Source organism: Brachyistius frenatus, unplaced genomic scaffold (genome assembly GCF_029030835.1).
Source record: "Brachyistius frenatus isolate BFR_SWC_R1_liver_20210118 unplaced genomic scaffold, ASM2903083v1 Contig_59, whole genome shotgun sequence".
NCBI classification, from domain to species: domain Eukaryota; kingdom Metazoa; phylum Chordata; class Actinopteri; family Embiotocidae; genus Brachyistius; species Brachyistius frenatus.
The window spans coordinates 624,103-638,918 of record NW_027210658.1 but is presented as its reverse complement, the minus strand read 5'-3'; the positions used below and the strand labels follow the sequence as shown (position 1 = coordinate 638,918).

At 41.9% G+C, this 14,816-nt stretch overlaps 1 protein-coding gene across 1 annotated transcript; it reads right to left on the bottom strand.

Annotated features, from left to right (window-relative positions):
- Positions 1 to 9,740: 9,740 nt before the first annotated feature.
- marcksa (myristoylated alanine-rich protein kinase C substrate a) lies at positions 9,741 to 13,155 on the bottom strand. Its single transcript, XM_069705815.1, has 2 exons — positions 12,766 to 13,155; positions 9,741 to 11,636 (listed from the first exon to the last, which is right to left on the bottom strand). Exons 1-2 carry the CDS (start codon positions 12,859 to 12,861, stop codon positions 10,953 to 10,955), a joined length of 780 nt encoding a protein of 259 aa, XP_069561916.1. The 5' UTR covers positions 12,862 to 13,155; the 3' UTR covers positions 9,741 to 10,952.
- Between the last annotated feature and the right edge of the window lie 1,661 nt (positions 13,156 to 14,816).

Here is a 14,816-nt window from a genome sequence, read left to right as displayed (position 1 = left end):
GAGAGGGTTTCTGCTCCTTGAACACAAACTGGGAGCTGGTTCCACAGGGGAGGAGCCTGAAAACTGAAGCTCCGCCTCCTATTCTACTTCTGGAAACTCTAGGAACCACAAGTAGACCAGCGTACTGAGAGAGAAGTGCTCTGCTAGGATTATATGGTTCTATAAGATCTCTAAGATATGATGGAGCCTGGTCATGTAGAGCTTTGTAAGTCATCAAGAGAATTTTAAATTATATTCTTGATTTAACAGGAACCCAGTGAAGAGAAGCTAAAACTGGAGAAATATGATCTCTCTTGCTAAATCCCATCAGTACTCTTGCTGCAGCATTTTGGATCAGCTGCAGGGTTTTTAATGAGTAATTTGGACGTCCTAACAACAAGGAATTACAATAATATAGCCTAGAAGTAACAAACGCATGAATGAGTTTTTCTGCGTCATCCTGAGGAAGGATTTTCCTGATTTTATTAATATTATGTAGATGAAAGAAGGCAGTTCTGGTGATTTGCTTTATATTGTGTCTAAAGGACAAATCCTCATCAAAGATGACTCCAAGGTTCCTCACAGTTTTTCTGGAGGCCAAGACAACGTCATCTAGAGTAACTAAGTGATTACAGAAAGAGTTTATCAGGTGTTTGGGACCGAGTACAATAACTTCCGTTTTGTCTGAATTTAGAAGCAGGAAGTTTTTGGTCATCCAGGCCTTTATGTCTTTTAGACAGGCTTCAAGTTTTACTAACTGATTAGTTTCATCTGGTTTTATAGAAAGATATAGCTGCGTGTCATCTGCATAACAATAGAAGTTGATCCAGTGCTTCCTGATGACATCTCCTAATGGAAGCATGTACAAAGTAAAAAGTATCGGGCCTAACACTGAGCCTTGTGGAACTCCATAACTAACTCTTGTTTGTCTGGAAGACTCATTGTTGACATGGACAAACTGGAATCTATCTGATAAGTAGGATTTGAACCAGTCTAATGCAGTTCCTTTGATCCTCGTAACGTCTTCTAATCTCTGTAATATGATCGTATGATCAATCGTATCAAAAGCAGCACTGAGGTCCAGAAGAACAAGTACAGAGACGAGTCCATTATCTGAGGCTGTTGTTGTAAAGGTTGTTAGTAACTTTCACCAGCGCTGTTTCTGTGCTATGATTAACTCTAAAGCCTGACTGAAAATCTTCAAACAGATCATTGCTTTGTAAATGATCACAAAGTTGACTTGCAACAACTTTTTCAAGGATTTTAGAAATAAATGTCAAGTTGGAAATTGGTCTGTAGCTTCCTAAAACAGCTGATCAAGTCGGATTTTTAAGTAAAGGTTTAATTACAGCCACTTTAAAAGCCTGCGGTACATAGCCGCTTACAATAGATAGGTTGATCTGATCTGATATGGAAGTATTAATTAAAGGGAAGATTTTCTTAAAAAGTTTAGTTGGGATGGGATCTAACAGACAGCTAGAGTATCCAGATAAAGAAATAATTCTAGTTAACTCAGAGAGCTCAACAGAAGATAAATGTTCCAAGTTTACATCTGGTCCTACAGTTTCTTTCAGGGCTGCTGTGCTTAACATCACATCAGTGACGGTGGCAGGAAGGGTCGGCCCAATTCTCTCCCTAATAGTAAGAATTTTATTAGTAAAGAAGTTGATGAAGTCATTACTGCTGAGAGCTGAAGGAATAGAGGGCTCAACAGAGCTGTGACTCTTTGTCAGCCTGGCTACAGTGCTGAAAATAAACCTGGGGTTATTCTTGTTGTCCTCTATTAATGATGAATAATATAAAGTCCTGGCCTTACGAAGAGCTTTCTTATATAATATTAGACTATCCTTCCAGGCAGGTGAAATTCTTCTAAATTAGTTGAACTCCATTTCCTTTCCAGCTTTCTAGTCCCCTGCCTAGCAGAGCGTAGTTCTGAGTTGTACCATGGAGACAACTTCCTCTGATTCATTACTCTCTTCTTCAGAGGGGCGACATCATCTAGAGTTGTAGCAGAGATACTGCAGTGTTTTCTACCAGATGATCCACTTGTGTGGGACTAAGATCAATGTAGATGCCTTCCACTGCTTTAACACATGGCATCGAAGAGGATAAGCATGTAACTGCTTCCTTAAACTTGGACACTGCATCATATATTGGTCAGGGTGAGTCTGACACAAATCAAAGTCTGAGCAGTTTGGAGTCCAAAAAGACCCTAATTTTAAATGATCCTGCAGAAGATATTCAAAAGAAAACCGACATGTGCAACTGACATGTGCATGTTTATGAGTTGTAAAGTTTGGTGATGTTTCCTCATTTTCATGTGGAATTCAGGATTCTTTGATCCATCAATGACGGTGAGCCGTCCTGGTCCAGATGCAACAAACCAAGTACAAACCATGATACTCCCACCGCCGTGCCTCAGAGAGGGGATCCGGGTGGACTGCTGGGCTGCAGTGTTTTCCGTGGCATTGAATGCTTCTCGTTGAAATGACTCTGAATGCAGCCTGAGGCCTGATTCTTCCCTCAGCTTATCAATCAGAGCCTCAGGGTATAAAAAGCACCTGCTGTCAGCTGCTCTCTCTCTCTCTCCCTCGCCTCCTGTGGTTGGTTAGTGTTGCAGATAAGTAATGAATTCACCCTTCTTGCCAAAATACCAGTCGAACACGCTTGCGTGTCCCTCTGTGTGACAGTTCTACCTCTCTGGTGTTGATGTGGCCATCTTGATTCCCCTGTTTAGTCAGCTCCATACCAGAGGTGGTGAGTCAGGACTTATTATGTGTTTGAGTTGGCAGAAGGGTGGGTCAATGAAACTGAACTTGTCCTGCTGCTGTCTTGCTTTTAATGTAGTTTTGCGTTTTGCTTTTTTGTTTTATTTTTATTTTTTTCTCTTCAGGTTTGGTTTTGCTTTGTTTTGTTTTGTGAGAATTGTTTTAGTTTAGTTTTATTTTGTTTCCCTGTTTTTGGTTCTGGTGGTTCTTTCGGTTTCCTTATTTTTTTGATTGGTTAAACCAACCTGGTTGTGTATTTGTTTAATTTTAAATGATTTGTATTTAGTTCTTTTCTTGCAGTGAAAATGTGTGCTATATTGTTGGACTGTTGGTTTTAGGAATTTTAAAATTCACTTAGATTTTATTTTTATGTTAAGGCCTTATTTTAGGAACTAAAATGTAATAAAGATACTTTTAATTCTCATTGGTTTTGTGATTTCCCCTTTTAACTTTCTTCCCTCAGCTGCAGTCCCTGCCAACTTGGTTATTTGTTGTGTGGATGATGTGGAAAACAAACCCCACGGCACAACACAGAATGGAGGTGAACCAGATTTACTGTAAAAACAAGTTGTGATGTGGTAATTGTCCAAGAGGTGAGGGGAACACATCGTCCAGTCGGTCCTGGGCTTCGCCCGAGCTACGCGATAACGTTGGAGTGGTCGAGGACTGCTGGGCAGCAGAGAGTCAAAGGCTGGCTTCAGAGGTGGAGATCCAGCAGGGGGCGGAGACCTTGAGTGACTGCTGGGCAGCAACGGACCAGGCAGACAGGTGCATACAGAGGCCAGAGGTCTGCAGGTGAGGAGTTGGAGGTGTAATTCCAATAAAATATTTGGTTTAATACCAACCATAATTAAGACTGTGTGAACAGTATTCCCCAGGTGGTGTTGTTGGTCCTCTATTCTCTTGGCTGTGCTGTCGCCACACAAACGTAACGCTTCCCTTATTCACATGAACATCAGCCAATATGAGAAAGGCCTTTAGCTGCTTAGAAATGTCCCGACAGACTATACGGCTTACTCTTTGTGGGTTGACGACACCTGGGGAGGTTGATTATGGTCTTCTTCTTCCTCCATTTGTAGCCTGTCTGTGTGACTGTTGGTTGGTGGAGTCCAAACTCTTTGTAAATGGTTTTGTAACCTTTTCCATCCTGATGAGCATCAACAACTCTTTTTTCTGAGCTTCTCAACAATCTCCTCTGTTCGTGAATGATACATTTCCACAAACTTATTGTGAAGCTCAGATTTAGATAGATCCCGGTTCTTTAAATAAAACTAGCCACTAGATTAGCTAATAGTCCTGGAGAGTCACATACTTTTACCAATCACAGATATTTAATTTTGATCATTTTACTTAATAATTAAACAACTAGGTGTAATATTTTATTTAATTGTATGATTGTCTGACAATCTGATGTTTTGCATCATATTTTTGCAGAAATATAGACAATTCTAAAGGGTTCCTAAACTTTAAAGGTCCAGTGTTAGTGACAGAAGACTGACGTGATGTTAGAATAATTAAACCCTAACCCTCATAATCATCATCATCATCATCATCATCATCATCATCATCATCATCATCATCATCATCATCATCATTATCATCACCATGGCCCAGTCAGAGGCTTTCTATACCCGCTGCTGCTGCTGCTTCAACCCCTCTGGATCATCAGGACACAGCTCATCCTCTCACACACACACACACACACACACCATCCTGTCTAGGAAACAAACCTCCATCTGGAGAGAGAAAATGCTGAGTCATGATTACTACACAAACACTTGCACTGATTCACTGCTGCTGCTCTATTTAAAGAAAAGTGGGTGTTAATCGACATCTTGTGTTTGTGAACCATCAGCTGACAGATAAACATGGAGGCTGTCACCAAACATATGTGGATGAAACACATGACAGAAGGACAGATACGCACATGGGATTATTGGACTTCAGCAGAGCTTCCGGTCTGTTTAAAGACCTCATGTTTACCAAACGTAAGGATGCTTCTGAGATCCGCAGACTGATCTCAGAGCTGTAACACAAATGGAACTGATCAGCTGTTCAGTGTTGCAGTGAGAGAACAACAACAGTCGTCTTTACAGCAACGTTGGTTACGTACTGTAGCCCCGGTTCTGTGAGTATGGGCGTAGCCCTCGAAGAGCTGTTGCTGTTGGGTTTATCCCTCGCGCATGCGCAGTCTGAAGTTTCTGTCACGCTCTGTGATCCACGAGACTTCACCCTCTCAGGTCAACATCTTAACTATATTACACCGGAGTTCTGCTTCCAACTGGACAGCTTTTTCTTCAGCTGATGTAAATAGAGCTAGCAAGGCCCCATTCTTCGAGGGCAATGCCTATACTCAAAGAAACTAGGGTTACAGTATGTAACCAATGCTTTATTTGTAAAGGCTTCACCCTCTAAGAGCTGTCACTATTGGGATAGCGGCGAACCTGAACCATGTAGTCAATGCCTCACTGGCCCATTAGAGTCTGAAAGCATTAACACACACCAGCTCACCAACATGAATCCACGCAACAGGGAGAGAGCTTTGCAAGGAGGCTGACGCCAGAATCACTTTGGAAACAAACATCCCGACTGAGGGTCGAACGTGCATTTACAGTTGGTACAACGGAGAAACAACGGCTGAGCATGAAACAGGGCGAGTGTTGGAGTTGCGGGGTGAAATTCACTGAAGGTTTGTGTGTAAAATCAGGTTCAAACTCAACACCACCCGCAAAACAACGTCCATCAGATCTACTGACGACGTGCAGCGAGGATTTCATCTTTCTAATGTTCAGTTTAACACTCGTTGTCCATTCTGTGTGTTTTCCTGCATCATATGTAATATTGGACGTTTCTGCTTGAAGGTGTAAAATACTGAGAGGAAACATGCAAATAGAACAATTTATCACCCACAATGATATTTACTGAACCTGGAAGTAGAAACAGGAGCAGTGATTGTTGTGTATTTTAGTACGATTGAAGGTTTTAATCAGATGAACATCAGGAGACACGGCTGCTCTTATTGTGAAGGCGACACAGGAAACCACAGAATACGTAGAGAACGTTCAAAAAGGAATATCTGAACTCGCTCAGCAGCATTAAACAACTCACATTTAAATGAAAATCTATGAGATGATTACTTTGAAATATGTTTAACAGGACTGTAGAAATGAAAATCAACCATTTTATGTAATTATTAAATAATAAATCAGACACGCGTCCAGTTAGTTAAAGAGTCATATGTCCTGCATCTGTATCTGTTAAACCAACTAAATGGTCTGTATCCGTACCCGTACTAAGGGGGCGGGGCTTAATCCAGAATGGCCGGTGCTTCTTTTGCGTTTCATAAAAGTTGCTATGGTTATTGTTATTGTTTAGCTATAGTGAGAAAACATGACAGGCTCGTCACATCAAAATCAAATCTAAATAGGAATAGACACCCAGTGATGTGGGTCTTTGGTTCAGACCGTGTGCTGTTACTATCATGGTGGACTTGTGGTTTGTTGCTCACTACGTTGCTGCTGGAAATCAAACTGTAAAAAGTGTTGATGTTGTTGAAACTGTGTTTTCCTCAGCAGTGTGAAGACTGAGCAGACCAGCAGTGCCTGAAGTGTTCTTCTTCTCTCCACTCACCACCCAACCGGTGCTATCTACCCCTCGACCATCCAACGCCTCAAAACCTCCTCAGAGTCATGATATTTATTTTCTAGGTGTAAATCTGGAGTGAATCGTCTCTTTGTGTTGCGTGTCGGTGGCCAGCTTGAATCCTCTACTTGAATTTTCCAGGCTTCGTCCTTTGATACTCTTTGAACCCCGTGATTCCAATGTGCTCGATCTTCTGAAGGAAACACCAGTTTGTTGTTGGTGAACTGAGGCTCCATGAACCTGCAATCATTGGTTACCTTTTGATATTTTGTATTTGTCAATAAAAGTTTTGATACTGCTTTCTTGGGATGTAAACTGCAGCTCCGTGAGCATTGTGTAATCCAAAGGTTCAGACACAAGGGGGCGCTGTAACCCAACACATAGCATTCTCAGGCAAAGTACCAACACTGGTGGAAAGACGTGTTGTAAACGTGCAGGCACTCAATGTTTCTACCAGCATAATAATATCAAATACTTCAAACACAAATATATGATTGTGGTTAATGAAGCATACCAAAGTTTATCGGTTCCAATGTTGCTCTGCTGCCGTCCATCGCTGGTTTGGTGGAAGCAGAACTCAAAGAAGAACAAACGTCCCGATGACGGCTTCCTTATGCGTTTAGGATATGCTGGATGGAAAGTAAATCCTAATTATATGCAAATATCTGTTTGTTTTGCAGTATGTGGAATTTTTTCCTCATGACCAAGAAACAAACTTTAACCTGGAGGAGCTTCGAGCGGAGCGCGGTGTAGACAGCTTCAGGAAAGAGTTCAGAAGAAATGCTGCCGGCTGCAGTAACGATTATAAACACAAGACTCTTCCACCATGAATGATTTCAACTGAACTCCACATCCAGATGACCCAATGACATAAAGGTGAAATTGGCCTCAAGTTTAAGGCCTGTTGATGCTTTGAATGAACACGTATCTCTAGTTACAGATGTCCATAAATGAAGAAGAGAAATGTTTTTCTGGTAGCTAACAACGTTTTTAATTACCGGAGTTTTGAATGGAGTTTGCTCGATGTCTCAGACGGCCTCACGACCGGATCACTGGATGACCGAGAGGTAAGATGACTCCTGACAGGATAACAACCTGTCGATAGCGTAGCCGTTTGCTTAATGTTTGCTGTTTGTTTTGAGCAGCAGCTTCAGCTCAGGTCGGATGATGTTTAGAAATGTGACGTGACTGACATCCGGGATTTTTTTTTTGCCCGAACTTGTGGCTTCACTCGGCTTCAGATGGGACAGATTTGAACCCTCCAGAGCAGCTTACTTTGACTACTTTCTGTTCGTCCCATGAATCATTCTTCACATGTCAGGTTCGGGTTCTGTCTGCTGTGTGTTGTAGCCATGAAGCACATTTAGACCCATCAGTTGTTACTCATCGCTCAGCGTGAAGTGCAGGTCTGTTTTTGTTTCATCCGGCAGTCAGGTTGAAGGAAAACGAATCGTCTTCAAACAGGTTGGTGAACTTCCAGCTGCTTTGGAACCTGCTATTGCTAAAGATGAGTCAGACTTAGGACCAGAATATGTATAATGAGAGGAGGAAGGTAGATGGGAATGCATATCGCTTTGCACCTGCAAATATAACATGTACACAAATATAGCACAGTCAGTATGCAGACACTTTGTCCCCTATACTAATCCTTGTGTCATCAGTGGTATTCCAGGCAGCACGGTTCTTCCAGATTTGTTTTCCTGTTTGCATTTGAGCCTTTCCTGTCTGAACATGGCAGAGCTCCAGTGCTCAGAGGCAGCTTCATAAAGAGTCAACCATCACATATAGATGTTATCACATTAGTGCGTTATCATAACGTAGATCAAAGTTCAGCTTTTACACAACCTCTATCTATTTTTGATTTTTCATATTTCCACATTTAATCCTGTGGGCAAATAAAATAATAATAATAATAATATAATAATAAAATGTATTTGTATAGCACCTTTCATACAAGAAATGCAGCTCAAAGTGCTTCACAGCAAAATAATTACACGCAGTGTTTCACATAAAAACAGATATAAAGGAACAATTAAACATTAAATATAAACATTTGCTCCCCAGAAAGAACAAAAACATTACTTTGGATGTCATTAATCCATTTGAATCCTGGCTCGTCAAACACTATCAAATACACCAATAACACCACCTTGTCCTCATACGTCCTCATTCTGCTTCTGCTTTGGGGCTCGTAGTCTCACCATTGTATTGCAAATATTTCAGGATATGTTAGACACCAGTGTTCTTCCAGCTTTGTGTCGGTGGTTTGTATTTTTCCCTCCATTGTGCGTGCCAGCACCAGTTGACTCCCACCTCGAGTACATCGGACACCTTAAAGAGGAATTGAAATCAAGTCCCTACGGCCATGTTCTGGTGGAGAGCTCCAGCAGCACATTAATGTGACATGGTCAGCTATCACATAGAAAGCTTTTATCCATCTCCATCCTTAATTGTTCAAATTACTATATTTGTTTGTGTCGGTTCAAATCAATGCAGTCAATGAAAACACAAAACTTTTGTTTCATCACTTCCATTCATTATTTAATGAGTTGAAGTAAAAGATTTAAGACTTCTTTCGTGCATGCAAAAAGGTTTCTTTCTTTTGTTTACTAATTCGTTAAAATGCCTGTCGAGAGCACTTCACCTTTATCAGGATAATCCATCCACCTGACAGATGTGGCACATCAGGATGCTCATTAAACAGCAGTATTGCACAGGTGCGCCTTGGAGTGGTCACAACAAAGGCTGCTCTAAGATGTGCAGTTTTATCACACAACACAGCTCACCTGGATGCTCGGCCTCCTCACCGAGGTCGTCACCTGCATTTTACTGATGGTAATTTGAATGCATAGATATATTGTGACCAGATCCCGAGGCCCATTTCCTGCCATCGCCTCGTGTGGCAGCCTGATAATTCACTGTTGCAGGGATCTGTACAGAATTGCTGGGAGCTGAAAACACCCCAGTTCTTGTGCAGCCTGCATATCCAGCGGACATTTCACCCATTGATCACGTTACGGATGCTCCGGTTCAGCGTGTCGGACAGATTCTTTCAATTCCGGCCAATATCCAGTACTCTGCACATAAAACTGCACATTTCCGAGTGGCCATTTACCGTTCAATCTAACTGCAAGACACAGTTTGACAAATATTTGAACAAACTTTGAGGGAAATATAAAGTTTTTATCTGCATAAATAACATCTTAGATCTTTTACTTACACTGTTTTTGTCAACTGTAATTGTACCCAAAGTTTTGCCTTAGAGGCACAGAACAAGTAAAGTGCATGCAGTCCATCATTTACTACCCAGATAATCAAATTGTATGAAATACAAATAATGACAGATGCAGCTCAAATTTTATTCACATTTATTTTTGCTTTTAGTGTGCTCACAAAAAATTAGAACACCTTAAGCAGAGGAGTTTAATAGCAATTGTTTTGTAAGCAAAGTTACATTCCATCTCTAAGTCAAATTGGTCAAAGCTTCTCCTGTATTTACAAAAGAATGAAGAGAGAGAGAGAGAGAGAGAGAGAGAGAGAGAGAGAGAGAAGATGCTACACAATAATTTGCATCTGATAGATTCCTTAGATTTAGTAAAAGACCACTGGAAAAAGAACTGCCTGCTGGAATAATAATTAAAAAAAAAAAACATACCACAGTATATAAACAGTTAACCATTCCACTTATCACAGCTTGGTTTTTTGAGTTCAACATTGCTGAAGAAAGTCTTCTGGGATGACTTGTTTTTGTATTTGTTTGCATTGGTATCTTACAAAAATGAGCGGGTGGAAAAAAAGAGCTGCAAACTTGATGTGCTTCTTGAGATCAAGATTTCATTTTGTACAATAATCACAGTTAAAAACACCCCGCCTATACATACTTACATTTTTATTAAGGTCATAAAACCAACAATAAACGATAAAGCCTATACAACTTGTATTTCTACGGAATCACTGACTGGTACAGCTAATGAGAAGTGAAAAGCTCCTATGAGTTTACATGACTTCCTAAAAATCTAACTCTGGGACTTGTTGTAAAAAATGACTTAGTGTTGTAAACTGTATGGTGTAAATAGATGTTGGTCTCATAGTTTTTTTTTTTTTTTTTTTTTTAAGACTACTCTTTCAATAATAGTCTGTGGCACATTTCCCAGCCCTCCCTCGCCCCCTAATTTACAGCTCAAACCCCATCTCCTTCATACCACGGGCATGTCCATACTATTTTGTTTACATTTTGTATAAAAATTAAAAAAAAAAATAATAATAATACTGCTGTAAAAATATATGGCAGAGTGTGGATGCATTTATTCAGTTGTACATATTGAAGCCACCCACCTCCCTAGCCCGCTGGAATGCTAGTAACAATGGACCGAGATAGGTTTTGTGTGATGGGGAAATGGAAACCAAACTTAAAAAATAAAGAAAAGCTTTAAAATATCCCTGGTTGTAGATAAGTTCTTCAAAGCCAAGACGTGGCGTCACTCCAAAATACAAACAGGGAAATGTTCTTTGATTATCTTTTTTTCTCCCCCTTTTTTATCAGGTTTCTTCCTCTTTCAGATCTTATTCAGCAGCCTCAGTGGGAGCAGCTGGAGCCTCCGCTGACGCTGCTTCCTGTGAGGCCGGGGCCGCCTCCTCCGTTTTGGGCGCCTCCTCGGCCACAGGCTCGGCTGCCTTCTCCTCTGCGGCCACCTTGGCCTCCTCGGCGGGTTTTTCTGCTTCTGGTGCTGCCGCAGCCTCCTCTGGCTTGGCCTCTACCTCCTGCTCTGCAGCGGGCTTGGCCTCCTCCTCGGCGGGCTTGGCCTCCTCGCCAGCAGCCGTTGTTTCCTCTGCACCCTCAGCAGCGGCCTCCTCCTTGGGTGCCTCTGCAGCAGTAGAAGCCGCCTCCTCATTCTCTGCCCCATCACCCGTCTCCTTTTTGGTCTTCTTGAAAGAAAAGCCGCTGAGCTTGAACGACTTCTTGAAGGAGAACCTCTTCTTCTTCTTCTTGGGGGTCTCGTTACTGGTGGAAGGAGTTGTGCCATCCTCGGCCTTGGCTGTGGCCTCTCCCTCGGCAGGAGCCGGAGAGGCCTCTACGTTCTCCCCCTCTGCAGCCTCCGCCTTCTCAGCGGGGGCAGCCTCGGCCTTCTCCGCCTCCTCCTTGGGGCTCTCCTCGGCTGTGGCGCTGCCGTTGGCCTGCACCTCCTCTTTGCCGTTCTCAGCTGCTGCAGGAGAGGCGTCTCCATTGGCTTTAACGTGACCGTTTTCCTAAACAGAGAAACAGTGGCTGTTAATGCCATGCACAGAGCTGGCATGGTTTCAACACTACCAGTGCCGCTGGTGGACACCAGGGGCAGCAGACACCACCAGAGACAGAAGCTGACTGACCTCCGAAAGGGTTCAGTTTCTACTTTTCAGAGTAAATAGAGACATTACTTGGCAGTGAAACACACAATATAACATGCATTAGACTAAAAAAAAATTAAAAAAAAAAAATAAATAAAAAAGCAACATGTTCCCTCTTCTTTTGTGCCAGGATGAGCGCAGTGCCTCAACTGGATCGCAAGGGGTCGGTGCTCGGCCGCTCCAGAGCAAAGCAGCTGCTCATTAAAACAGCAGATGCTCATTAGTCCCGCAGATCACCGAGTTCATATGCATCTCCTAAATATATATAAAACCTTAACAAGTTTCTCAGCCAGCCTGCTATCTTTTTTTCCCCTCAATTCAAACGCAAAAGGAGCGACGAAGAACAGCTCAAGCTCCTCTCTCTCTCTCTCTCTCGCGTCGCACCGCTGACTCCCAACCTCTGTCACCCCTCCTGTGTGATAACAGGCTGCCATCTCCACTTTCTCGTCGAGCATCTGTAACAAAAGGCGTGGTGCTCTCAGCGCACACGGCCTTTGTTGGCCGTCGTGCATCTTGTTTTGTTTAGCAACTTCCAAATTCTCCTCGAGAGGCGACTTCATTCAAAGCAAAAAGCAGCTCATTAGCATCCCACAATTATTTCACGTAAAATCACTTCAATCACCAATTAAAAACACGACTTCATTCAAATGTTTTAATTCATTTGATCAACACAAGCTCAATCGAAACCGTTTTCCTCCTTAAGAAACACAGGCTTGTGTTGTCAGATTACCTTCCAAAATCCGCTTTCTATTGCGCCCAGTTTTCTGTGACAAATTGAAATATCAAATGATCATCTGTTGCTGATGAAGTGTAATCTCGTTCAAATTAAAAATGAAAAGTCTTCCCATTCAGTTTCTAGTCTCCCACCGTGGAGCTCCATTCAATCAGTCCACAATTACGCACAGATAGCGCCCTCAGAGCGCAGCCGCCTTCACAACGACGAGCTCTCCCCTGATGGATGTAAAGAGCTGGGTGTTAAAATATTATTTACCTGTCCGTTGCTCTTGGTGGGTGAAGCAGCAGCCTCTCCGGGCTTCTCGGCCACCGTTTCAGCCTTCCCAGCTGTCTTGGACAATTGCGCTCCCATGCTTTTCGCTCCAACAAAGAAACTCAACCGATCCAAAAAACGAACAAAGACTCACAAGCCTCTTTGTTGAAACGTAAAGCTCTTCGCTGCTGTCCACTCTCCCTCTCTGCTCAAAGAAAAAGTTTAGAGGGAAAAACGTGAAGCAAAGTCCAGTTCAAGTGAGGAGGATTTTTCAGAAACGCAGGAAAAGGCTGGCAAGTGAAGAGAAGTAATAAAATCCCAGATTGGTGGCCGTGTCGCTGTAGACAAGCTGCAAAATGGAGAAATTTCCCTTGTTGCTAATAAGATGCGGAGTCCAACGCCCAAGTACAGAGATGAATGGGCGCTCCGAGCGATGACGGCACCGCACGAAGATTCAGCCAATCACAGCTTCCACTTAGAACGTGGGCGGAGTTTAGGAAAAGGAGTGAACAATAGATTGTAGTGCTGCTTTCAAGGTACGTAGAAATAGTTGAAATTGGTAAGATTCACCAGTGGAATGAAATCTCACCAAACCTAAAAAAAAATGTTTGCATTAAAGTGTAAACTGCTCAATGAACAAATACAGTATTGACGTGTGTTTTGGCACTTGGGATCTAGATAATGTGTAGGATTAAAAAAAAAAAAAAAAAAAAAAACCGTTTCAAAACTTTAGAGCATCCAAATTTCGAATGTAAAAACTTTTTTTTTTAACATATTATTTCACAATGGGTATGACATATTTAAATCTTTTACAAAAATAAGAAACAGTCTTTTTGCTATTTTGTTACATCAACCCATTTTTCTACACGAGAGCTCCAACAAAAACCTGCACACATTTTAAAATGTTTTAAGTTTCTTTGTAAAAAAAAAAAAGCCCAAATTAATTAACACGTAATGAAAAAAGGAATACATTTGTGGATCGAGCATCGGAAATCCCAATGTGGACCCAAAGACTGTCAGCCTGGATTCCTTCGGACCTGAAGATAATTAGACCATATCTACAATGCAGTGAACCACCCAGAACCCTCAACATGATGAGACCAGATACCAAGTCCAGAACCAGGGCAGTAGATCAGGACCAATTCCAGTTACACTGCATGTACAGTCATTTGGACCTGGTCCAACTTAGGTTGGAATGTAGTGATTAAAAACCCACCAAGATTTATATACTTCATAATAGTTTATACAGATATTCAACCTGTACACTGTGGAACCACAAATATCCAAATACAGCAAAATGTTAGTTTACAATGTTTCAAGGCACAAAAACAAGTGGTCTCTGCACTGAGATCATTAATTTTGTCCCTTGAAGTATTAAATTAGCAACACTGAGCAACAATGAAGTCATTTGCCATCTGCAAATTGTTCTCAGATACTTGGATATAACTTTTTTTTTAGTGATCCTTGAATGCAGCACTGAAGATGTCAGGTAGTTTTGTTGCAACCACAACTGTTCTTTTTATTGAATTAATTAATTCATCAGAATTTGTATGTATTTTCATGAAGATGAATGTAATAAATATTATATTGGTCCAATTACATGGAGTTCATAATTCACAATGATCTATTCTAACTTTTTACCTGGGCATGTTGTCCATAAAGAACATTCAGTGTAATACGTTTTAGTAGCCACAGCACAAGTCACACAGACACAAAGTGAGAGGACACATATTACCAGAACAAAGTGTCAGCTGATCAGGTTTGGGTGGTTCAAGAACTTTCTCAAAGGACAGTGTGTGTGTGTGTGTGTGTGTGTGTGTGTGTGTGTGTGTGTGTGTGTGTGTGTGTGTGTGTGTGTGTGTGTGTGTGTGTGTGTGTGTGTGTGTGTGTGTGTGTGTGTGTGTGTGTGTGTGTGAGAAGTAAAGGAGGGGTGGGGGCATACCGGGTGCAGCCTTGTCGGCTACCATGTGATGTGCCCCATGGGGAAGTTTGTGAGTGTTCAAACGGGTCCCTCGGCCCACATTTGCAATGCAAATCCATCAGAGAGGCAGAAT